This window comes from Rana temporaria, chromosome 6 (assembly GCF_905171775.1).
Source record: "Rana temporaria chromosome 6, aRanTem1.1, whole genome shotgun sequence".
In the NCBI taxonomy this organism is placed as follows: domain Eukaryota; kingdom Metazoa; phylum Chordata; class Amphibia; order Anura; family Ranidae; genus Rana; species Rana temporaria.
This window is the reverse complement of record NC_053494.1, coordinates 73,672,949-73,699,558: the sequence shown is the minus strand read 5'-3', so window position 1 is coordinate 73,699,558 and position 26,610 is coordinate 73,672,949. Positions and strand designations below refer to the sequence as shown.

At 43.6% G+C, this 26,610-nt stretch overlaps 1 protein-coding gene across 1 annotated transcript in view; it reads left to right on the top strand.

Annotated features, from left to right (window-relative positions):
• The window catches only part of SNX29 (sorting nexin 29), a 1,289,390-nt gene that overhangs the window by 329,589 nt on the left and 933,191 nt on the right, over nt 1-26,610 (top strand). Inside the window, exon 5 of the mRNA XM_040358531.1 lies at nt 2,040-2,220. Within this exon, the coding sequence (XP_040214465.1) occupies nt 2,040-2,220 (181 nt within the window). The remainder of the gene's footprint in view (nt 1-2,039; nt 2,221-26,610) is intronic.

The following is a 26,610-nucleotide window of genomic DNA, read 5'->3' as shown; positions in this document are numbered from 1 at the left end:
CCATGAACAGGTTCGTCAAACTATTTAGCCCCCATGGCGACGCCCCTGTCCTGCCTGTAAAAACGGCCATTGAACCAGAAAAAATTATGGGTTGCTGCAAATTCCAGCAATTCCATAATGTAATGTAATTGCTGGAATTTGTAGCAACCCATAATATAGTCCCACAAACCATCCTTTTTAGGACTGTTCCATCATTTTTTTAGGGGCTGATGGTGCCAAAATATTGCTCAATACAAATCGATGATTCCAGCAATCTCTATCAATATCTGGATAGTTAGTCTCCCATTATGACGACATTGCCCTGCTTTACTGCCATTTCTAACTGTGATAGGAGGTCCAACTCCTTCTCATCCTTAAGGTTAGGGGGCCTGCAACATACCCTAACTATTAATTTCCCACGGATTCCACCTCCCCTTGCCCCATTAGCGACATTGTCCCTCTCTTCTCATTCTCGATTATATAGGCACACCCCCCCCTTCTACCCTCCCTGTCCCTTCGATGCAAGTAAAATTCCTGAATAGCTGCCAGCCAGCAATGTGAGCTGTCAAACCAGGTTTCTTATATTCCCACAAAAGCAAAATCTTCCTTGTGTATTCAGTTCCAGTTCATTGGTTTTGTTAGCTAGACTCATGGCATTTATGTACATGCCTCTGAGTTTTGTAAGGGCGCATATTATTTCCCTAGTTTTTCTGAGTCTGTGAGTTTGATTTGCCAACTCACTCACCCCTGGTTTAGGTGTTAAGCCTCGTACACATGCTCGGTTTACTGGACAAGAACCAGCAAGAAAACTGCTGGCAGAGCTTTCTTGCCGAGTACACCAAGCATGTGTACGAAGCTTTCAGGTTTCTCGACAAGAAAACTGCCCAGAATCTAGACAAGAGAAATAGAGAACATGTTCTCTATTTTCTCATCGTGAGATTCTTTGCAGTTTTCCTGCCGAGAAACCCGAGAGTGTGTATACTTACCTGGTCGTCATGGAAACCAGCGCATGCTCGAAATGACTTTGACACATGCTTGGTAGCTTCCTAGGCATAGGTAGGGTGCAGCAAGATGGCGGCGACGGCATCGAATGTGACGAGCGCATGCTTGTCGTACGCGATGACGTCAAAAGGTTCTTGCCTTTCAAGAGAACCGCGGTTCTTTTAAAAGGAGAGTCTGTACACTCAGGCGGCAAGAGATTCTTGCCAAGAATCTCGTCGGGAAAAACGATGTTTTTTTGCTGATGAGATTCTTGCCCGCGTGTACAGGGCTTGTGGATTATATTACCGCTAGTGCACCCATTTGCACCCTCTGACCTTTGCTGACTGTTGGCTATTGCTTCCTCTGACCCTTTTTACCCACTGCCTAGTTTAGAAGCCCATCCAACTTTTTCGCCATCCTCTCTCCCACCAGAGCTGCACCCTCCCCAATAAAATGCAGTCTGTCCCTAATATAGATCTGGTAACCGAATGAAAAGTCAGCCCAGTTCTCCAGGAACCCGAAACCCTCCTTCCTACACCAATTCATCAGCATATTTTAGTGTACTTTCATTCACAGAACAATCTCACTCTGATGAAATGGTAAAATACATTTTCATTCTTGAGCTTAGAATAATTTCACACTAATACATGGTATACTTTTAACTTACTGGAAAAGTGCGGAGTTTGCATTGTTATTTTGTGCATTACTAAAATAACGGCTGCCTACCCTAGATGATAAATAATGAATGTGTGTGTTTTTCAGTGAACTGGCTTTTCTTATCTATCAAATTTTTGTGGTATTTCACATTTAATATTTTACTTTGAATTGACTCATTCTGAAAAATGTGTCATGTGACCTTCATAACGCTTGTGCAATCCTTTAGTGATTGACCCCCAAAGTACAGTAAGTATAAATCATGCAATCAAAGTACATCCAGTATGAAATAATCAGAAAGGGAAAGTGCAGTTGTCAATTGTTATGACTTGGTATATAACCCCGTCCTTATGCATTTTAAACATGTTTCTTGCATATCACTATAGCAGTCATACATGACTTATTGTTTTATTTCTTCTTTACAGATCCATTGCTTTGGGTGTATGTGAAAGAAATTCTTAACAAGCATGAACTTCAGAGATTCTACTCCTTGAAGAACATTACTACTGACATTGGGAGGGGCCGTGCTTGGCTGCGCTGTGCTTTGAATGAACATTCTCTTGAGCGTTACTTACATATGCTGCTTGGAGATACAAACAGGCTTAGGTAATGTTGATCTGCAAATTTATAAAACAGTAGCTTATCTTTTTAAAACCCAATTGACCAAAAATAAATGCTGCAGGTTAGTTTAGAGTATAATGCTATATTGAAAGGATCATTAAAATAGTATTAAACATCAAAGTTTTAAATCAAATTCTTTGGTGTCCAATGAGGAACAATGGGACATAGTAATTCTTGGACAATTTGGTTATATGCAGCTGCCTTCAGGAGGTGTATATTGGCAAACAAAAAAAAGGTGAAGACCAGCCCTCATATAACTCCATTGAATAAATAAAAACAAACATAGAATCCACTCTCCATATGTTGCTGAAATCAACATATATAGTTACTGACTACCGACTTGTCAATTTGACGGGATACCTCCAAAGCTCAAACAAATCAATATGAAAAAAAAAGAATGGCGGTGGGACAAAAAGGTGTCCCAAAATAGCAATAAGGAGGGTCAGCCATGGTATATAATATAGAAAAAATCACTTTAATAAAGTTACAAATGTAAAATAAATCCACTTAGGATATCGTGACAACATGACTAGTGGAAAGCATCCACCTGTATACCCAACAGTATAAAGCACATACAAAGAAAAAGGACAACGTTGTCACAATATGGCACAAATATCAGGGCCCCACACATACATACACATACATACACATGCATAAACTAGCTATGGGAAAGAGAACAAAGAATATTGCCATGTATAATTGAACCGGTATTAGAACTTGATCCTGTAGTTAAAAGTATCAAAACTACACATGCTGCATGTCCATATATCAGGCTAATGCGATTACTGTGTAGGGAAGTTGCATCAACAGGTAGGTCAAACACATAGAACTATGAAGGGAATCCGTAGCCTAAGTTGCAATGTGGATCTGCTGACTTTAAATGACTTCCATATACTGCCTTTCCAACCCGTGAGTATATAGCATGGAGTGAAGGGTCACTGGATGAATGGTATGTAATTCAAGCTGGTCATATAGGGATAAACTGGTTTTTGAGCATATTATATATGCGTAGGTCAACAGCAGTGTCCCTTGGCCAAATGTAATATATCAAGCAGTACACAATTATAGTAAATCCACTGAAGATGGGGGGAGAGAAGTTGTTGTTTGACCCATGGCTCTCACCAATCCAGGATGATGGCCGTAATGGCTATAATACATGTAGTCCAGTCCCCTCCAAAATTAGCCTGTAGAGAGATGCTGAATCAGCATATGGATGGACACTGATGGGGTTCATCAGCGTGTTGTAACAGCAGTCTAGTGTAGAGCATCAATGCTCTAAACATCCGGTCAGGGGTCAGGTTTGCTGGCTACGGTGGCCCATAGGTGGATGTGAAGCAAGTTTGTTCAGTCATTAACATCAGCATTAACTCGCACTGTGGCTGGAACGCATGGTAGAGTGTGGGGCGGAGTTGGCGCTGCCTAAGTCAATGCATTTCATACACGTGACCGTGCGATTTGTCTGGACGTATGACGTAAATTATCTTCGTCTTTTTAAAGGAACAAGTGTCCAATCAGTGTTGATTACATCAAATTTTCATTCAGGGGCCATCTTGTGGTGACAGTTCATATTAAAGTGATTAAACGACAGGAAAAAAGGATAAAAAGATAGTGTGAGAGAGAGTTCTAAAGGAAAGTTCCAAGAACAGTTCCCAAAAGGACATTTTCTCCATATGCTGATTCAGCATCTTTCTACATGCTAACTTTGGAGGGGGACTGGACTCCATGTATTATGGCCATTCCAGCCATCATCTTTCCCCTCCACCTCCTGTTGATATTCAGCGATTTTTCTATATCATATACCGTGGCTGACCCTCCTTATTGCTACTTTGGGACACCTCTTTGTCCCACCGCCATAACATTTTTCTCATATAACTTAACCCTAACCATCATGCAGCAGTTTTTGGCTAGTGTCCTAGAAAATGTTATACTTTTCCTCTGCTCTAAGGTAAACTCTATCTGTATTTTAAAAAAAAATTCTCATGTATCAAAGTTTTTGGTGCATTGTGCATGTTTTTTTTCCCTTCAGTCTAGAAATTGATTACACTTTTTAATATGTTTTTTTGTTCAACTTTTTTATTGAAGATAAAAGAAAGCTCAACAGAATACAACTGAAAGACATTTTTCCCTGGATGGGGGGGGGGGGGTAATGGTAGAGTAGTAACTCAATGAAGAGGTAGGGACGCAGCCCTGTGCAACAAAACATACAGAAAGTATTGGCAAAGTAAGATAAAGCAACATATGACTACACAATGCAGGCCATGTAAATGATAAGCAAGGGATTATGGTTAGGTGTGGTCTAGGAACTGTTCCGGTCTCTGAGAACCTTGGTTGATTATTGGTGACTCCTGATGAAGTCGCCTGGAGGTTTACCAGGAACCAGATGTTTGGGTGTCCTCATATAGGTTAGATTGTGTGATGGGCCTGTGAGCATTCATGGATCTGGACTTGGGGAGATTATGGTCTGACAGAGATGCCTAGCTTCAGTGCAAAAGCAGATGGGGGCGTGGCCGGACATTGGAGCGGTGTGAGAATGATGGAGTGAGCGAGTGAGTTCCTCCACTCCATACCCCCATCTCTGCCCGAGATTATGCGGGAACAGCGTGCCTTGCCTGGGCTTGAGCTGTTATAAACCCCATGTTCCTTTCCTCTCTTTACCCTGCCTTTTTGGCGTCGCTACAGCCGGCCACTGTACTATCTATTAGTTACTCCCCCATTGAATGCTGTGAGACCCAGAGATCTTGTGGCACAGTGGGATTGCCCTGCGCGCAGGGATCCTGTCCCCGCTGGGGAGCTGTGTGGAAGGACTGGCGGCTTACCTTGCGGGAGACCGCCGGGTGCCGTGGATGGATGTGTGTTGCGTGGCGGTGCAGGGGGTCCAGGTGTGCTGCTAGATGTGGAGGAGCGGAGTACAGAGCCGTGTGAGCCATGTGGGACCCCTGTCGGAAGTCTCGCAAGATTGCAGCAGGACGGGACAACAATCAGAGCTGGAGCTAGCTGAGCAGTGAGAGAGCCAGTGAACTCTGCTGCACCCTGCTGAGGCAAAAGCAGATTGCAGGAATGTGACTTGCAAGGAGAAAATCTTTAAAACACAAAAAGAGAAAAAGTATCCAGGTGTTTTTCTTACCTATTTTCCTTTTTTCTTTCTTATTCTACGGTTCCTTGCCTTTAAGCAATAGAGGCGGCTGCCTCTGAGTGTATTGCTCCCATTGAGAATTCAAGACTCTTAGGCCCCGTACACAGGACCGGATCTGTCCGCTGGGATTTATCCGCGGATCAGTTCCAGCGGACAGATCCGGTCGTGTGTAGGCCCGAGCGGACATTTTCCAGCGGATAAAAATCCAGCCGACGGATTTCCAGCGGATAAAAATTTCTTAGCATGCTAAGAAATCTATCCGCTGGAATCCTGTCCTTCGGACTTATCCGGTCGTCTGTACAGACTCACCGGATAAGTCCGCCCGATCCCCATCCCTCGCATGTGTCAAAGTGATTCGACGCATGCGTGGAAGTATTTACCTTCCAGGGTCGCGCACGTCGCCGCGTCATCGTCGCGGCGACGGCGCGGCCACGTCACCGCGGATGTTTTCCGCTGGGATTTTGATCTGATGGTGTGTACAGCCATCAGATCAAAATCCAGATGTGCCCGGAAAGACAACACATCCCCAGCATCAGTTACCCCAGCTACCTCAGGAAGGAGCCCAGATAACGAGGGCAGCAAAGAACCAAGCGAAGGCAGCTGCAGTAGCAGCAGCAGCGAAATTGGAAAGATTTGCTCGTACTACACTGTCACCTGCAAAACTTCAACAGGTGGCCCAACCAGGACCTTTGACGGCAAGAAAAAGCCAAGGTAATACTCAAGTGCAAGGAAGTCTGGTGATGGCATCAAGTTCTAAAAAAGTAAATATAAAAGTGCCAGGGGGGTAGGAAATTCTAGCACAGTTACCGCAACTATAAGTCCTCCCAATATAGTTGAGGCGAGCATGGAAGGTAGCTTGGTGGGAGGCGAAGGAGAGCCTACATTGAGGGATCTCTTGCATGCTATGAACGCATGTAAGGAAATGGTGACTGGCATGGATATGCAGCTGAAGGGCATTAAAGAAGAACTAGTCTCAATGGGAGGGAAGGTGAGGGAGACAGTAGAAAGAACTGCAGCTTTGGAAGAGAGAGTGAGTGCAGCGGAGGACATCCTAATCCTGCTTCAAAAAGAAGTCATGGAACTGAAGAAACAAATGGATAAACAGGCCTCTAAAATCGACAAATTCGAGAACAGAAATCGCAGAAGGAACATCAGAGTAATAGGCATGCCTGAACGGAGTGAGGGAGCTGACCCGGTAGTATTCCTGGAGGGACGGCTTAGGGAGACATTTGGGGCTACATATTTTCATCTTTTTTTTGTATCAAACGAGTCCCCCATAGAACGCGCCAGGCAAGCCCCCTACAAAGGGGCATTTTATCAGGACTTCTCCCCAGACCTTCAGAGACAAAGACCTTTAGACCGATTAAAACAAACTCTTCAGCAGCATAAGATGACATACGCATTGGCTATACCCTGCTTGCCTACGAGTAACTACACCAGATGATACACTATTTTTTGATTCACCAGCAAGTGTAGAAAACTGGTTGGTAGACAATAAGAGAGGGACATATAATCTTAAGTACCACAGATCAAGAGACTACTGGGACCTCCCCCCCTCCTTTTTTGTACGAGATAAAGTAGAATAATAACATAGGAAGGGGGAGGTTTGATTTAATAATAGGCACAGTTGGAAAAACACGCCAAAAACACTTTTTGGGCACTAAAGGAGGTGTGTGGGGGGGGGGGTGGGGGGCTTGAAGGGCCCCAGAATAAGGGTTCAAAGGGATGAAAAGTGAAGAGTAGGGAAGAGGGGACGAGTGGAGAGTAGAGGTTATTGCCCCCAGGGTAGGCCCTGTTGGGCGGGAGAGTGGGGAGGGGAGGGAGGAGGGAGGGGGGGGGAGATGAAGCCACACCACAAATAATTAAGGGAAAAAGGTTAATTATATTTTCTCTTTGCACAGGATGCACAGGAAACACAGGTTCACTAGAAGAGGAACGTTTTTTTATATGGGAGTGGTGAGAAGAGTAGCGGATTTTGTAGGGAAATGTTTTTTATAGAGAAGTTTTACAGGGGTAGGTTACCTAGGTGGGTAAAAATTCTATGGCTTATTGCTTATGGGTGTATATGTAACTGTCTTTATGTCAGTGGGAACGGTTATTAGGAATAATAAGGGCATAGTATTAATGACATGGAATGTAAGGGGTCTGGGGGATAAGGTTAAAAGAAATGCAATGTTTAAATATGTTGATAAAATGAAACCTGAGGTAATATGCCTGCAGGAAACACATATGCAGCCCGACTCGGTCCACCTGCTAAATTCACGTAAATAATATAGCGCAATACCACTTAATGGTGTAAGTGTGATGGTCTCTGCCAATGTTACTTTTGAATGTATTCAACAGCAGGTGGACGGAGAGGGCAGATCTGTTTTCTTGCTTTGTAAATTGAATGGTTTAATGTGTATTATTGCTTCAATATATGTTCCTCCACCGTTTACAGCCGCACCACTTACAAATTTAGCGCAATTTATGGCCTCATCCCCGGATGTACCGGTATTAGCATTGGGAGATTTCAATAATACTCTGGATAGGGGCTTGGACAGAATATCTTTTTCATCTAGAGTGGCGAGGCAGATAACCTTCAAAACGACCTTCGCCTCTCTGCTCTCGGAAATAGGACTTCATAATGTCTGGCGTGAGAGGCATGTAGATGATAGATGCTACTCATGCCATTCTACCACGTATGATGGTCTCTCCCGTATAGATCTAGGTCTGGGAAATGAGGTGTTAATGCAGCGGGTAGAAGATTCGGCCTATGAACCATGTCTAATATCAGATTATTCACCATTTTGGGTGCGGCTTGACGTGTCTGTTACATCGGCCCGTTGTGGAAAATAAACCCATACGGGCTGACCTTGTTTCCTCCATTTGATGGAATAGGAGAGGCAGTACGGGAGTTTTTACATTTCAATAGGGGATCCACTAGTGCAGGGATGGTGTGGGATACACTTAAGGCATTTCTGAGGGGATATCTTATTAAAGAGATTTCTGATATTAAAACTCGCTCCAGGGAATGGGAGAATAGGGTTTGCGACGAACTCAAGGTTATAGAACAGGCATTGGTAGCAGACCCCTCCCAAGCCAAACACGACGCTTGGAAAAGCCCAATCCTTTTATAACTCTCTTCTGCCGTCCGCAGCGGAGAAGAGTAGATACTTCCAACAGCAAAGTTATTTAGAGGAGGGGAAAAATACGGGCCGACTTCTTGCCCTTATAGCTAGGGAGCAGCGGGAATCATCTAATATTTTGGCAATAAAGGCTAAAACGGGGGAGATGCATACTCATGGGGTAGATATTTTAAAGGACTTTCAACAATTTTATAAGGACCTATACACTGCCAAAGCAAGCCATAGTCCATCGGACATGGCTTTGTTCCTACAAACCTGCCAGTTCCCACAACTATCAGAGGTAGATAGGGAAATGCTGAATTTACCCATAACCCTAAATGAGCTGAAGGAAGCCCTGGATGGGGCCCCACTTCATAAATTCTTAGGACCAGATGGTATACCGGTAGAGGTATACTCCTATTATGGGAAAATCCTCTTACCACCTTTATTACATGCTTTGCAAGAGGTAGCTGAGACAGGTACCCTGCCAGATAGTATGCAGGAGGCAATAATTATAGTACTATTAAAGCCGGGAAAAGATAGGCTCTTGTTGGACTCCTATCGGCCGATATCCCTATTAAATGCTGATGTTAAGCTCCTGGCTAAAATTCTGGCCATGAGGTTATCGCGGGTAATTAACAAACTGGTCCACCCGGACCAGTCTGGTTTTATATCCAATCGTTCCACTGGAGATAATATTAGGCAACTATATATGAATATGCAGGTGACGGTGAACAACCCGGAGGTAGGGCCATTCTGGCCCATATTCTCTGTAAATGTCCGCGGGCGGCGCGTAAGGCATTTACACTCCGCCGCCCCAAACTACAGGAGCAAGTGCTGTATTCCCCAAACACTTGCTCCGTAGTTTGGGGCGGCGGAGTGTAAATGGCCCGGCGTAGCCACGCGTATCTTCAAGGGGGCGGCTTCTATTCAAATTAAGCGCGCCCCCGATTCTAAGTAACTGCGCATGCGCCGGGCTTAAAAAAGCCCAGTACGCATGCTCCAGTTCTCGGCGGAAAACGTCAATGACGCCGACGTGTGCGTCATTGACGTAAAGTCGTATTCAAGAACGACTTAGGGAAACGACGTAGCCGACGGAAAAACACGACGCGGACCCGACGCTATCCGTAACATGGCCTACGTGGGACATGCGGAAACTTACTCCTCATATAGCAGGAGTAAGTTTCCGCTTACGCAAACGACGTTAGCGACGGGTACGCGACGCAAAATCGGGAATCGGCGTAGCAGGCTAATTTGCATAAACAAATGAGACCTTCACGTAAATGCCATCTAGCGGCGGGCGGCGTAATTACATTTAAGATCCGACAGTGTAAGTGACTTACACATGGCGGATCTTAAGTGTATCTATGCGAAAATGATTCTAAGAATCAGTCGCATAGATACACGGGCCAAAAAAGAGAGATACGATGGAGTATCCTGAGATACTCCATCGTAACTTCTCTCAGAATATGGCCCTGAGTCACTAGATGCTGCAAAGGCATTCGATAGTGTGGAGTGGCCCTACCTCCTAGAGATAAAGGCAAGATTTGGACTAGGGAGCAAGTTTATAGAATGGGTAAAGGTATTGTACTCCAAACCCAGAGCCAGACTTTGTGTAAATAACAAACTCTTGCCTGTATCCGATTTACATAGAGGGACCCGGAAAGGGTGTCCATTGTCCCCGTTGCTGTTCGCACTGGCGGTCGAGCCTCTGGCCATACTGATCTGCACCGCCACGGAGGTGGTGTGGTTCCGTAGGGGACAGAGGGAAGATAAAATATCGCTGTACGCGGATGGCGCGCTTATTTATCTAGGTGATACGGCTGCTTCATTGAGGGCAGTGATGGGGAAAATAAGGGATTTCGGAAGCTTCTCGGGTTTTGTTATTAATTGGTCTAAATCAATTTTAATGCCTATAGACAAAATAAGAGAACCCCTGCCAGTTGGAGCAGAACAGATTATGATAACCAACAGTTTTAAGTATTTAAGAGTTGTGGTATCCCCAGACCTGGCCGAGTATCTACGGCTGAACTTGGGCCCTCTGCTGGATAGACAGAAGGAGAAATGTAACAGTTGGTGCAAACTCCCATTGTCAGTGGTAGGACGAGCAAACCTAATAAAAATGGTATGGGCACCACAGCTCCTATACATATTCCACAATTCACCCATATGGATTACAAATAAATGGTTTAAACAAATTGCTACATTGATGATGGATCTGATTTGGAAGAAGAAGGTAGCTAGGATAAGTTTAGCCACCCTTCAGTACAGAAAAGATAGAGGAGGTCTGGCAGTCCCTCACCCTAAAATGTATTTTTTAGCTTCTCAATTCCAGCATCTGGCAGGATGGGGGCGGGAAATGAGTGAGGACCCCATATGTAAGTTGGTGATTACATCTGTTCCCACATTAGAGGCAGCATCCCACCTGGAAATGGGTTTGCCTAGTTTGCCACACTCTGCCCAACTTGTACTCTTTTTAAAAGAGTATGGGGCGAGATTCGGAAAATGTTGGGGATAACAGGGGTGATGCCTTTCACGCCAATATGGCACAGTCCAAGATACCCAGAGCTACAGAAACTACGGGAAGTTACTTCATGGAAAGAGAAAGTGATCTATTTTTTTGCACAATTATATGAGGGGGAGGTATTAAAAACATAAGAACAATTGTGTCAGGGATTTCAGTTAAGCCCAAGGGGGTTTTATCAATATCTCCAAATTCAACACGCTTTGCAGGCACAACAAAAAACACAATCATTAGTAATAGGGTTACCACCCCTGATAAAGGAAGTCCTTGGAACAGAGAACCGGAGAGGACTAATATCAAAAATCTATATGAAACTGCTAGCGACGGTGCATGATCATACCTCCCTGAGATGCCGTAGCAATTGGGTAGAAGATATAGGGGATATAGATCAAAACCAGTGGGATAGAGCCTTAGAATCTATTCCGGTAGTATCGGTATCTGCGTCACATAGATTATCACAACTATTTATTTTGCACAGAGCATATAGAACACCACTACAAATGTATAGGTAGGGAGGAAGGGATTCCCCCCAATGCCCAAAGTGTAAAATACACCGGGGGGATTTTATACATCTGATATGGAGATGTCCAAAATTACACCGGTACTGGGAAGAAATCTCCCAGTGTATAAATAGATTGGCTCAGGTACCAGTCCCCTTAGAGCCTCTGGTGTATCTACTAGGGGCTATAGACGTCGAGCTATTCCCAAAAGGAAAATACCTTATGATAACTAGATTACTGTACCTGGCAAGAAAACGTATTGCACGATATTGTATGGCACAGGGAGGCAGTGGACCCAATATGTAAATTCCCTACTCTTAAGACAAAGATTGTCATATAGCTGTAGGGGAGAAGCGAGCAAATTTGAACTTATATGGCAACCATGGCTGGAGGATGCCAGTCTCGCATTACCCCAATTGGTAATAGAAAGGCTCTGGAGATAGGGAATATAGAGGGGTAAGGTGGAAATTAGAGAAGGGGGGAAAGAGAAGGTAAAAGTACATGCACTGGACCCCGGAGAAGTAGGTGGGCAGAAGAAATATGAAAGCTTGTCACAAGAGGAAACAAATAGGGTGATGGCAGGGGGAGGGTTAAAGGAAAGGGAAAACTAGAAACAATACACAGATGACACAGTTGATAATAAAAATAAGGTTTTATGGAAATGTAATTAAATATGTTTCTTTTTAATGCATACTTTTGTATTTGACTGTAACTACCAGGGCCGATCCTGGGTGCATAAATATTTCTGGCGCCACCGCATGGGCGTCGTCATTTTACCAACTCCTCCCCTTTACAAATGTATCTATGGCAATGTCTCAACCACAGAAATGCTCCCCCACAAAGTCTTCATTAACCTGGGATCCTTACATGATCTCTTAACAATAAACAAAATACAGGAAGAGAAGCAGAGTACTTTATTGGGACCTGGAGGGGGGCCTCTGATGGACACCGAGAGGGCTTCTGTTAGAGAGTCTGTTAGATGTTCGGAGCCCCCAACTCTGCAGGCGCCTGTGTGCAATGCACCCTGTGCACCCTGCCTAGGATCGGCCCTGGTACCACAGTGTGTACCACAAGAGCAAAATTTCTAAATAAAAAAGAAGAAAGTGAAAAAAAAAGAGATGCCTAGCTTCAACAAAATGAGAATTGAGGTCGGTTAGAGCTGACAAGTTTACCTCCAGGAGAGAAGAGCTAAAGAGAGGGGGAGAAAAAAGATGGAGAGAGAAGGTGAGAAGGGGGAATAGAGAAAGAGGAGGAAGGCATCTCGGAAAGAGAATATGAGGGACACAGCGAAAAAAAGAGGGGGTTTTCACTGGGAGGAGGGGATTGGGTTTGGGGATCTAGTCTCTATGGGTAAGCAAAGTCAGTATGGTTATTCAGGGTAGTAGTAGGGCATTGTCAAAGTCAGGGCGCAGATAATGGTCGACCCGAGGTTTCCAAAGGTGTTCAAATTTTTGGACCCTGTCTAGGACAACTGCTTCTATTTTGGCATGAATCGTGGCTCTGGTAACTCTATTCTTTGTTTCCAGGACTGTGAGGCGTGGGTTTTTTCAGGCCTTTGTGATGGTTTACTTTGCAGCGGTTGTTATCTGTAAGAGTAACTTGAACTGAAGATAGGTTATATCGGGAGGCTTCTTATTTAGAGGGTTTATGTCAGGGGCTATGGTGTTACCAGTAAGGGTGGAAAGGATATGAAAGATATCTGTCCAATATGATTGAACTGGTGGACAACTCCACCAGATATGTACTGTAGGTGTGTGCCTTCACCTGGACATCCTCGGAAACAAGCAGGGGAATATAACGGTAGATATTTGGTAATTACTTTGTAATTCATTTCAGAGGCTACGACATTCTGCAAAGCCAATTTTGTGGAGGCCCAGATATTGGACCAGTCAATGGTGTCCAGTTGGAGGCCCAAATCGGATTCCCATTTTTTAATGTAGTGTATTGATGTGTGTAGTGGTGGGTCTAATAATTGTGAGTAGAAAGAGGAGATTAGGCCCCATGCATGAGGGTCTTTTTTGCAGATATGGCCAAAGCTGGTCATGTCTGAAGGGGGACAGGTAATATAACCACCCAGGTAATGCAGGATAACCGTCAGTGACTCGTCAGATCTGAGAGACACCCATTGAAAACACACAGAAACAGTTGCTAAGTGTTTCAAAAGTTGTCTGTTTTATTGAGCATGTACAAAGAATTTATGCAGTTGTAAAAACGATAAAGTGGGGGCTAGGAGGGAGTTCCTATATGTTATCACGAAAAGACACAAGACATCGTTAGTAAAACATCTGTTTCCACCCTGATAATTCATGTTCCCGTTTTCATCTCAATGATGTACATTACAGTTAGAACAGAAAATGTATTCTAATGCTGCTTACCCACGACCGTTTTTCGCGTTCTAAAAAATGACGGTTTTTTATATGTCATTAAAAACAATTGTGTGTAGGCTTCAGAGCATTCTTCGGGTTCTGAAAAACGGCCCAAAATTCTTTCGAACATGCTCTATTTTTTCACAACGTTTTTAACATTGTCGTTTTTCGGTTTGTAAATAATGGTCGTGTGTGGGCTTTAACGATGTGAAAAACCCATGCATGCTCAGAAGCAAGTTATGAGTCGGGAGTGCTCGTTCTGGTAAAACTAGCGTTCGTAATGGAGATAGCACATTTGTTTTGTTGTAAATTATTGCATCGTGTAATGCAGCACATTCTTTTCTTCTTTTTAATGCTACACTAATCCAAATCTTTTGCTGCTGATATTGTCACATAGTTATGACAAGCTTGTTACTTTATTATTTATTGTTATCTCATGAATATTATTGTTTTATGCATATTTTAAATCTTTTAATGTAGATCTTCTTTTTTGGTTATTAATTGGATAATATTTTAGACTGCTTTCCATTGTTTTTTTTTTTTTTTTGAGTGTGTCAAGTTACCACAACACCATTATTATTTAGTATAATTTACCCACAAGGAGGTTAGTGTCCCTTGTTAATTAGAACATGTTATTGTTTTTTTAAATGTCCCTGCCTACTCACTAGTAAACTCTCTATTTTTAATAAAAACACATGGTCAAGTCAAGCCTCTACTAATAAACTTTCTCACCATATATAGGCCACAAACTCAGCCACTGATCAATAAAGTCAAAAATCATGTTACGTACCATCGTTGTACACGTTCGTTCCTTCCGCCTTCTTCCACACACTGAACCTCGTTTTGACCCATGCGGTATCCCTTTATATACACTGCGCATGCGTGAAGCTCTGCGTGTTCTCCCCGCCCCTGACGTTCGTTCGAGTACTTTTCCCGCCCCTTCTCAGTTTTCTAGTGCAAGACAACATGGCAGAGACTCGGCAAGTGGCAACCTCAAGCCAGGAGCGAACCCAGGCGGAACCACACACCAGATCCCGTAGATACAAGGCCACAAACATGGCGTTTGAGGATATGGTGGAAATGGTGACTATATTGAGGAAGGAGGATTATGATGCTAAACATGGCCCATACAAATACCCAAATAAGGTGAAGGCCCAAAGTCGTCAAAAGTCTGTACCACAAATTTGGGGTGTGCAGATCCAAGGAACAGCTTCGCAAAAGATGGTCTGACATAAAATTGAGGGAGCCGGAGCAATACCAGAAGATTACAAGAGTCATTAGAAAAAGTAAGTCATTTTCCTGTGTACTTGAGATTAGTATTAATATCATGGTGCTGCATGTGCTTTTTCTTTCATGTAGTACAGTTCAAGATGTCGTTTCATGTTTGTGGGCACAATAATTGGTCATATGAATCATCGTTCATTCGCTCACTAATAATAAAATACAATCTTTCTCTTTCATTCATGGACGGACACAGCCTTAATCTTGACTTAGTGGGTATTAGCCTTCCATTAGGAGTTGACTAGGAAGAAACGTATCTAAAAGGTTAACTTATCATACACACCCTATAGCCCCGACCAGGGGGCGGGCCCTCTGGGTGTAACCCCTCTCTCTGCATCTCGCAGATCAGTTTTTTTCTGCCTAGTTTCAGGAGAAGACATGGCCCCCTTTAGGCCCATGGCTTGGAGGCTGTTAGTTCAAGATGCTGGATTTTTTTTTTTTCCTGTGATCTTTTTTTTTCAACCGCCGACTGGGCGACAGGCTGGATCTTGGATCCTTGTATTCTTCCCAGTTTCGGCCATCGAGCGCGTGCCGCGACATGCCCGTCGCTCTACGGGTGGCCGGTGAGCTATACGCTCCAGGGCTTGCATACCGGTCTGCAGGGCCGAGTCGCAGTTGCCTGGCCGACAGTCATCTCCGTTACCATGCAGAAGATGCACTGTCCAGGATGCTTCCAGCATAAAACCACAGGAGGGTAAGTGCTACTACCTTGCTTCGCAAAACAACAGAGCCGGGCATCCCTGGAGAGGTGAGTAAAGGGCTATATATTTCCCTTCTCCCCTCCTTCCCTCCTCCCTAGACTGCTGAGGTGGGGGTTGCCCTGGGGAGCCCCACCTGAGAACCAATATAAAGTATAAGTGCATAGATATTGCTTACCTGACTAAGTAAATGACTAGAAAAATCATCAATTGGGGCTGTCATTAATCACTGAGAACTAGTTACAAAACCGAAAAATCGAAGAAACGAAAAGACAAAAAAATGTGGGATGCTCCCAGAAGAGAGCAATGTGATGTTAGATAAGGAACATTAGTTAGCCGAGATAGTAGAGGAGATGGAAAAAATTTGTGTCCCAGGCAGAGGGGGTAGGGTGGCGGGGTACATTCAATCATGGAAATGGGAAACATCCCAATCAAAGTTGAGGCCCAGAGGCTGTCTGGAATTGACGTGAAATATCCAGAATACCTCTCGTTTACATAGAAGTTTGAATTTGTCACCCCCTCTGGCCGGACACGTAACTCTTTCCATGCCTTGTATGGACAAACTAGAGATGTTTTTACCATGTACATTGTTCCAATGTTTGGCCACATTGGTATAATGGTTTTTCTCAATGTCGTACAGATGGTCACTAAGTCTGTCCCGTAGTCTCCTGATAGTCCTACCCACATATTGGACATGGCAGATGTTACAGGTAATGACATAAACCACAAACTTCGTGTTGCAATTGATATATTGCTTGATGTTGAAGTTTCTACCACTAGAACATGATCGCACAACTTTACCAGCTCCTATTAAGGGACAGTATCTACACCCATTGGTACCCATGATTGAATGTACCCCCCCACCCTCCCCCCTCTGCCTGGGACACACACATTTTTTCCATCTCCTCTACTATCTCGGCTAACTAATGTTCCTTATCTAACATCACATTGCTCTCTTCTGGGAGCATCCCACATTTTTTTGTCTTTTCGTTTCTTCGATTTTTCGGTTTTGTAACTAGTTCTCAGTGATTAATGACAGCCCCAATTGATGATTTTTCTAGTCATTTACTCGCCGCTCACCTACTGTGTATCTTGACTTACTAGTAGATGGGCCACTATATGGGTCGTCAGTGCGATACCTTTAATTGAATATTGATATTATTTTCATTCATAATGCATTGCTCACCCATCATGTATATAGGTTCACAAATAGGCTGGTTATCATAGGGGCTCTAGCGCGATTTTTCACAAGTTCTACATTTCACCTTGTCTAGGTTCCCTTGTGGGCCGTTGCCCTACAGGATACGAGGGTTCTGCATGGGGGAGTCCGCCAGGTTACTTTACAGGTTTTGCATCTATTAATATTTTAAATTCCGGTTTCGTGGCTGGATTGGGGCTATGCTTTGATATAACGGTACACATAAGCTCTGGCTTTTTCAGGGCTTTAATCTCTATCTTACTCTTGAGCCACCTCTACCCATACTAGCTCCACTACTACCGTTATTAGTAACATATTATTTAGTTCCACCTTCATTAATATAATCTGTGCATCCTGTTTTAACATTTAGCAAATCTGATATGTTTACCTGATGGACACCCCCACTCCCGGGTTCAAATTGTGCCTCATTATGAAGCACACACTCTTCAATACAATCTATATCACAAACCCTGTATTCATATGGGTCTTTACTTCATTCTCCCTCATTACACACATCATCTATATAATAATAATTTTCAGATCTACTCTATTAAATTTTGTTTTTCATTTTTTTCTTTTTTCTTGTTTTTTAGAACTGCATGTTATACCGGTTTTATCGCATGGCTAACGAGACACTATCCCATGTACATTGATACCTGCTGATTTCTTTCATGTTCGCAACCAGGCGTTGCATTGTTGTAACAGGCTTTCGGGTCACTTTGCGCACTTGTTCATTTAACCAGTGTGCTGGGCCTGTTTTTTACAGGGTCCAGCAGTTTGTCGGTTTCGGGTTTTCCATGTTTAAAAATGGTGACTGACACCAGACTTTCATGCAGGATCATGATCCACACTTGTCAGAATTTTCGCCAACACTCGTCCCAGCGATACACATGAACTTCATAACACTCTGGGATGCTCCTTTTCTCTAGCTGTGGAATCGGTTTACATTTTTCATTCACACATACAAGGTCTTTTATGCAGTACTATAACCGGGCTATAGTCCAATAAACATATGCATGCGTCTGTTGGTTTGTTCCTTCAGAGCAGGGCCAGCTTTTTGATTATGTACATATTGATATACACTAATTAGACCATTAAACGGATAATACTTAATAAGTTTGATTGCACTCTATAGCACTTGACCTTAGACTTTCATGCTAGATCACTATTTACACAAGCAGTAAGATTACCATTACTGTGCATATCACGGGCATATATGATTAAGTCAAGCACTCTTTAAGATGTTATTGCCACATGTATGTAGCTTATCCATATTCATGTCTATACAATTTTATTTATATTGAATTTTTCTTTACATATCTAAATGTTTCACTCATTATTGAATTTCGATTGAGCACTCTTCTCGGCCATTTTTTAAGCATAGCATGATTAGCCTATAATATTAGGCACTTGTCAATGAGCATGCGAACCAAAATGACCCACACTTATAAAATAAATTTAATAAATAAATGAATTTAATATATTTCACTAAGTGAACACTGTAGGTTTTATGGATCCATATCACATTTGTAATATTTTATGTCGGTATGCCTCACATGGTTATCATAATTTTCTTTATTTATTTCTTGATTCGTTCACTTTACAGTCTATTTATGCCTATATGTCAACATTGGGAACATCAACTAGCTGGCCTCAACAATCCATACAATATGGTTTAATGATAAGAACACCAATTTGGTGTCCTATTTTGTATACATAACACATTGCTTGTTTCTTTAAAATTTTGATACTCATGCATACGTATTGTAGATTAATTTTGAGATTTTTTATAGACATTTTTATAGGTATTTCTGTATAATTTTGACATACACAGGTGTCTTTCTATAAATATGTGTGTTCTTTCACTTCTTTCTTTTCCTTTTCAAGATGTTACACCTGAGGGAGTTTCTGACCCATTTTCAGCTGTTTTGATGTACTGCTTGATTTTCTTAATTAATTCCGCCCTGCCATAGGCGGGTTTTTTACCACATGATTGTATGTTTTTAGTATATATTTTTTCTGTAGTGTGAACCTCTCTAGCCATGACTAAGCACTGACTGCCAGTGCGAAACGCGTCGGCCATACTGAATGTTGTTGGTTTGCAGTGACTGTATGTACAGTTGAAATAAAAGACATCCCTTTTTTAAGTGATTTTGGAGTGCGGCTGTCCAGTTTTTCGTTCTTTCCAATTTTTGCTAGGATACAAGATAGAGCTCCTATCTTGCCCACCAAACAGATTTTTTCCCTCCAACCTCCAGCTACTACCGGCTCCTCGGACCTGCTGGAACGCGGGGTGGTTATCCCTGTCCTAGTACAGGATCGATGTCAGGAGTTTCACTCCAATCTGTTCATTGTACCAACGAAGGAGTGCATTCGTCCTATTCTGGACCTCTGCGCCCTCAATTGCTTTGTGAAGGTACAAGGATTCCGGAGGGCATCAATCCGCTCTGTCATTACTACCCTCCAGCCGGGGGACCGACATCAGGGATGCCTATCTACATGTTCCCATTTGCACAAAGCATCAGAAACTTCTGCGCTGTTCGGTCGGGGAAGACCACTATTAATTTGTGGTTCCCCCCTTTTGGCCTGGCATCGGCACCAAGGGTGTTCACCAAGGTGATTGCCTCAATTCTCGCCCTACTAAGACAACGTGGCATCGCTGTCCTGGGCTACTTGGACGACCTGCTTCTGAGGGCCGCTTCAGCCTCAGAATTAGAGGTGAGCGTGTCTATAACTCAGGCCCTCAGACACTTGGGTGGCTACTGAACATTCAGAAGTCAGTAATGGTAACGACTCAATGCCTAGTGTATCTGGGATTGATTCTGAACTCCTCAGAGGCAAAGGTTTGCTTCCCTGTGGAAAAGTTGCAGACCTTCGGGCTGCGGTGCGGTAGTTGACATCCCAGAAGGGTCATCACTCCGCTTTGCATGTGAGCCCCGGGCCTCATGGTGGCCTCCTTCAAGGCGGTACCATAGGCGCTATCTCACACGCGAATGCTACAGAAGGTAGTTTCTGTCCAGATGGGACTAGTGCTCATCATCCCTGGATTATCAGATCTGGGTGAGCCACCTGGTCAGGCCCTCCCTGGTGTGGTGGCTGACCTCACCGGCACTTCTGTCCGGGAAGTCGTTCCTTATCACTAGATAGTCATCACGACGGATGCCAGCCTTACCGGTGGGGGAGTCTGGGGGGTTCAGTCGACCCAGGGTCACTGGTCTCCAGAGGAATCCCATTTGCCGATCAAGGTCCTGGAACTTCAGGTGATCAGGCTGTGCCTCTCCACATGGTCAGAGGCTACGAGGGCATCCAGTCGGACAACGCCACGGCTGTGGCATATGTCAACCATCAAGGAGGAACAAGTAGCTTGGCTGCAGCGTCACAAGTCGCTGACATCCTAAGGTGGGCAGAAAGGAGCATACCGGCACTGCCAGCCTTATACAATCCTCGGTGTGGAAAACTGGCAGGCGGACTACCTGTGTTGCCAGTTGCTGGACCAAGGAGAATGATCTCTGCACCCGGAGGTGTTTCAGCTCCTTTGCCCAAGAGGGGGCACGCCAGACGTCGATGGAGGTTCGTGGCCAGGTCAGGTGACCCATGGGTGGACGCGACAGACGCATTAGTGACGCCGTGGAGTCAGTACCGGATAATCTATGCCTTCCCTCATCTAAAGCTCCTGTCTCTTCTGCTTCGCAGAGTGGAGGCAGACGGGATTCCTATGATCCTAATTGCTCCGGATTGGCCTTGGCGTCCATAGTACGCCGATCTAGTGCGGCTAGTAGCAGACGTCCCTTGGCGTCTACCTCTGAGAGAGGACCTGCTGTTACAAGGTCTCATACTGCTCCTGCTTACAGTCGCTGGCCTAACGACATGGCTATTGAAAGCCAGGTACTAAGAGACCGGGGCCTGCCGGATTCTGTGATTCCTACTATAGGAAGGCTAGGAAGTTAACCTCTAGGAGGATTTATTATCGCACTTGGAGAGCTTACTTCGCTTCTTTGCGAGGAAATTAAGTGGAATCCACGGACTTATTGGTTAAGGGACAGATATCTGCCCTGGCTGTTTTTCTTCAGCGACCCCTGGCGACTCACTCTCTAGTGAGAACATCTCTACAAGGGGATCGGCAGGTGGCCCCTCCGGTCCGTCCTCCACTACCTCCATGGGGATTTGAATAGCAGATGCACCTTGGTGTCTACCGCTACGAGAGGATCTGCTGTCGCAAGGTCCCATAGGTCATCCTGCCTTACAGTCAATGGCTTAACGCCATGACCTCTAGGTGCCTCAGAACCACTGTTTGAGAACATTTTTGAAGTTCCCTTGTTGACACTTTCTCAGGAAGTGGTCCTTTTGGTGGCTGTTATGTCAGCTAGGACGGGTTCTGAGCTGGCAGCCTTATCATGAAAGGCTGCCTATCTGATCTTCCACAAGGATAAGATGGTTCCTGCGTTTGCAGCCTTAGATTCTTCCCAAGGTCATTTTGACCTTCCATCTTAAGGAAGACATTGTACTGCCATACTTGTGTCCTCACCCGTCAAATCCTAAGGAGACGACGTGGCATTCCTCGGACGCTGTCCGAGCTCCGAGAATATACTTGTCTTTTACTGCTCCGTTCCGGAGATCAGACTCCCTGTTTGTTTTGGTGGCTGGTCCCAAGAAGGGCCCAGCGGTCTCATCGGCCACCATTGCAAGGTGGACCCGACAGATCCTGATCAGGCTTATGCCATAAAGGGTCGGGTGCCTCCCTATCACGATGCATTCGACCAGGGCAATGGTGCCTCTTGGGGTTTCTGACATCAAGTGTCTGTTTCCCAGGTGTGTAAGGCGGCGACCTGGTTGTCCGGTCACACTTTCACTAAACTTTACAAGTTGAGGTGAGTGCATCTTCGGATGCTTCTTCGGCCGCAAAGTTTTGCAGGCAGCTGTTTAGAGTTACAACTCCTCAGTTGAGGAGCTCTGTTTTGGGGTGAAGTTAAAAAAATGTTTTGCTGTTCCCACCCCTCATTTTGACACTGCTTTGGGACGTCCCACTAAGTCAAGATTAAGGCTGTGTCCGTCCATGAACGAAAGAGAAAATAGGATTTTATGCTCACCGTAAAATCTCTTTCTCTGAGTTCATGGACGGACACAGCACCCTCCCCTCCTTTTTATGTTTGTACTACTTTTTGACAAACTGATCTGCGAGATGCAGAGAGAGGGGTTACACCCATAGGGCCCGCCCCCTGGGCGGGGCTATAGGGTGTGTATGATAATTTAACCTTTTAGATAAGTTTCTGCCCAGTCAAATCATAATGGAAGGCTAATACCCACTAAGTCCAGATTAGGGCTGTGTCCGTCCATGAACTCAGAGAAAGATTTTACAGTGAGCATAAAATGCTATTTTTTGTCTGATACAGTGTTTTAGCAATTTCATCATGCCTACTGTATCAGACAAAAATATTGTATTTTATTATTAGTGAGCGAATGAACGATGATTCCTACGACCAATTATTGTGCCCACAAACATGAAACAACATCTTGAACTATTTATGTGACTTTTTTTTTTTTTGAGTAGATGTGTTCTTAACTATATTTAACTTATCTACCGTAACTGAATTCAATATACAGTAAGGACAGTATGCTCAGCAGTTGGTTACACATGTGGACTCAGTAGCACCAGTATTGGCCACAATAACAACCTTTTAGGGTGTCACACACAGGTGATCCAGTGGATACTTGGTGTGTTTCCATGTGGGAAACTTGACCAACAATAGATAAATGTAGCCGCTTTGCTAATAGATACAATCACGTGTTCAGTTTAGAAGTATTGACAAAACAGACAATTGTACCACACTTACAAAAAGAATGATTCTGTAATGGACACCACCGTTTAGGATATTCCATTCCATCGCCCCACGACAGCTTATCCGACAATCCAGCCGACAGGACCCATTCCATTCCCCAGAATAAATGAGACAAGCAAGCTCTGTTCTGAGTCAAACAAATGAATACTTTTAATGGTACACTCTCAGGTTTTTATACAGTTACAAGCATGCTACAGTAGTTACAGGGACAATGAAACTCTCCACCCCCAACATCACACAATGGGGCTTCAATACACATTCAGATGGGCTAAATACTAATCATTATCCAGACATTTTTTTTTTTAAAGGAATATTTCATATTCTTTATTAATTTTCATCATCTTTTAAACACAACAGGTGGTTACAATCATATATCTTTTTACCATTTCTGTTACACATATTTCATACATATCTTCAATATTCCCCCTTTTATTTTACCCTTTTCCCTCCCTCCCCCCTCCCTACTCTAACTATCCGCTTTATTGGGTTTTCTTTCACACGGGGTATCTCATTTCTTCCAACCAAGGGTTACACATTTTACCAAACTCCCTGATATTCCCTCTCCTGGTATAAACCACCTTCTCCTTCCAGATTGTCTCTATGACTGCGTTAATCCATTCCTTTACTGATGGAGGGTTCCCTGCTTGCCACCTCTGAGCTATTAGCTTTCTTGCCTGAAAGTAACATCTCAACACTGCTTTTGATGTGCTGGTCATTCTACTTATTTCTTCCCCTAGGCCCAGAATGCATAGTCTGGGGTTCATCTCCAGCTTTATTTTATATATCTTGTTAATGATGTCCAGTATCCCCCTCCAATACCTGAACAGTTTCGGGCACTTCCATATCATGTGCAATAAATCTCCTGTATCGTGGCACCTGGGGCATCCTGCATCCACTCTCAATCCGAAGTTAAATAATCTCTTAGGTGTGTAATATGTCCTATGTATCAGCATCAGGAAGGAAAATCTCTGTGCTGGCGAGACTGTAGCCGAATGTCCTCTTTCCAATACCTTCCTCCATTGATCCTCTGTTATAATCCCTAGGTCATCCTCCCATTTTACTCTACTTTTAAGTTTTTCTGGGCCTTCAATACTCTCCTTACATATGTATGAGTATACCTCAGAGATAAATCCCTTCGTCTTACTCCAGTTATTCAGTTTCTGAAGGATAAAGATCTTAACCCATATTGGCCCTACTCTATTAAACTGGACATCTAGAGCATGTCTGATTTGGAGGTATCTATAGAAAGTATGTTTGGGTACATCATATTCCTTTCTAATTGTGGCAAATGTTTTTATAGTTCTTCCTTCATATAGCTGTGCCAATCTAATGATCCCCTTAGCTGCCCATTCATTGATTTTCCCAACTGACTCCAGTTCCTGAAGATTCCTATTAGCCCACAGTGGTGTGTATTCTGTCATTCCTTCCTGTCCTCCTAGTATCTTTACTGCTTTCCACACTTTAAGGGCCATCTTAACCGTTGGGATTCTGTTAGTGAAGGAGTTGGCCTCCAATACCTCCACCACTGTCTTATGGGGTACCCCCAAACTTATCAGTCCCACATTTGTATCCCCTCCTGTTTCAGTTCTCACCCCTATATGCTGCAGCTGTGCTGCCAAAAAGTAGCATTGTGGGTGAGGTACTGCCATTCCTCCCTCTCGTATAGGTAATTGCAGTGTTTGCAACTTGATTCTAGATTGACCCCCTTTCCAAATTAGTTCTCTGAACAATGTGTCTATTTTCCTAAACCATTTCTTATTTATCCATATTGGTGAATTATGTAATATATACAATAATTGGGGCATCCACAGCATTTTAATCAAATTGCATCTCCCCGCCACTGACAAGGGTAGATACCGCCAGATTTGGATTTTCTTTTTGAATTTAGACAGGAGGGGTACTAAATTATACTTTATGTATTTATTGGGATAGCTTGTTATAAATATTCCTAAATATTTCATTATCTCAACTTTCTTCATCTGGGGGATTTCTGCTAAGGTTTGGCTCTCTATTGGATCTATCGGCATTAATGCCGATTTCTCCCAGTTTATTACCAATCCTGATAATTTCCCAAAATCTCTAAATATAGTCATTGCTTGTTTAATGGAGTGATTCGTGTCCCCGAGGAAGAGGAGAACATCGTCCGCATAGAGTGCGATTCTCTCCTCTCCTGTCGGCCTCACGAATCCCTCCATTTTTGTGTCTGCCCTTATTGCAATGGCCAATGGTTCCATTACCAGAGCAAATAATAGGGGTGACAATGGGCACCCCTGCCTCGTGCCCCTCTCCAACCGAATCTTACCTGAACAGTCATTATTGACCCTGATTCTCGCACTAGGACCATTATAAAGCGTTTTAATCCACCTGATAAACACTGGGCTGAACCCAAAAACTTCTAAAGCATGCCACATATACTCCCATTCTACGCTATCAAAAGCTTTCGCTACATCTAAGGACATTACTGCTCTTGTACTTTTGTTCTCTGTTGGTGTTTGTATATTAAGAAATACCCTCCTAATGTTCATACTGGTCGATCTACCTGGTATAAACCCAGTTTGGTCTCGGTGTATTAATCTTGTAATGATTTTATTTAGCCTGGTCGCCATCACTTTAGCCAGTATTTTGGCATCTGCGCATAAAAGGGAAATGGGTCTATATGATGTGGTCTCTAATGGGTCCTTCCCATCCTTATGCAATACTATTATTGTTGCTTCGGTCATCGAGGTGGGTAACTTCCCCTCCTTCAATGCCCAATTCAACACTTTAAGAAGTTCTGGGAGCAATATTTTCCCGTAGTATTTGTAGGTTTCCACGGGGAGCCCATCTGGTCCGGGTGATTTCTGGTTTGCCATTTCTGCCACTGCTGTTTGTATCTCTTCAAGAGTTATAGGGGCCTCCATTTGTTCTTTTTCTATCTCGGTTAAAGATGGTATCTCTAAATTCTTAAAAAAGAGTTCCAACTCCTCTGCTCCCACAGCACCCTGCGATTTATATAACTTGTCATAGTATTCTCTAAATGTGTCTGTTATTTCTGACACTTGAGTAGATATTCCTCCGCTCAGTTTTTTAATGGCAGTTATTGTGGATGAGGAGGAGTTAGTTCTCACTAAGTGTGCCAACATTCTCCCAACATTTTCCCCTTCCCCAAATGCAACTTGCTTCTGGAATAATTTCTTATTCTCTGATTTTCTTATCATTACGTTTTTATAATCTTGTTGCTTGTGCAACCAAATTCTTTGCTTATCTAAAGTGGGGTCTTCAATATATTCCTTTTCGGCGTACACTAATTCCTCTCTTATCCTATTTTCCCAATCTCTTGATACTTTTTTTGTTTTTGCCACTTGTTGAATGCATAAACCCCGGAGGAATGCTTTCATCGCATCCCACATCACGTCCGGTGTCACAGTTCCTTCATTAATCTCTATAAACTCTTTTAATTTACCTAATATCTCCTCTGGTTTCCCTATTAATTCAAACCACAGCGGACTGATTTTCCATGTCCTATTAGACCTCTTTGTCTCTAAACACACAGTTATTGTTACCAAAGAGTGATCCGATACTCCTCTTGGCTGGTATTCAATTCCCTTTATGATTTGAGATGCTTCTGCATTACCCAGTATGAGATCTATCCTTGAGAGTGTATTATAAGAACTAGAGCAGCAAGAATATTGTAACGCCTCTGGATTTCTCTCCCTCCATACATCAAACAATCCTGCTTCCTGTAAAAACTG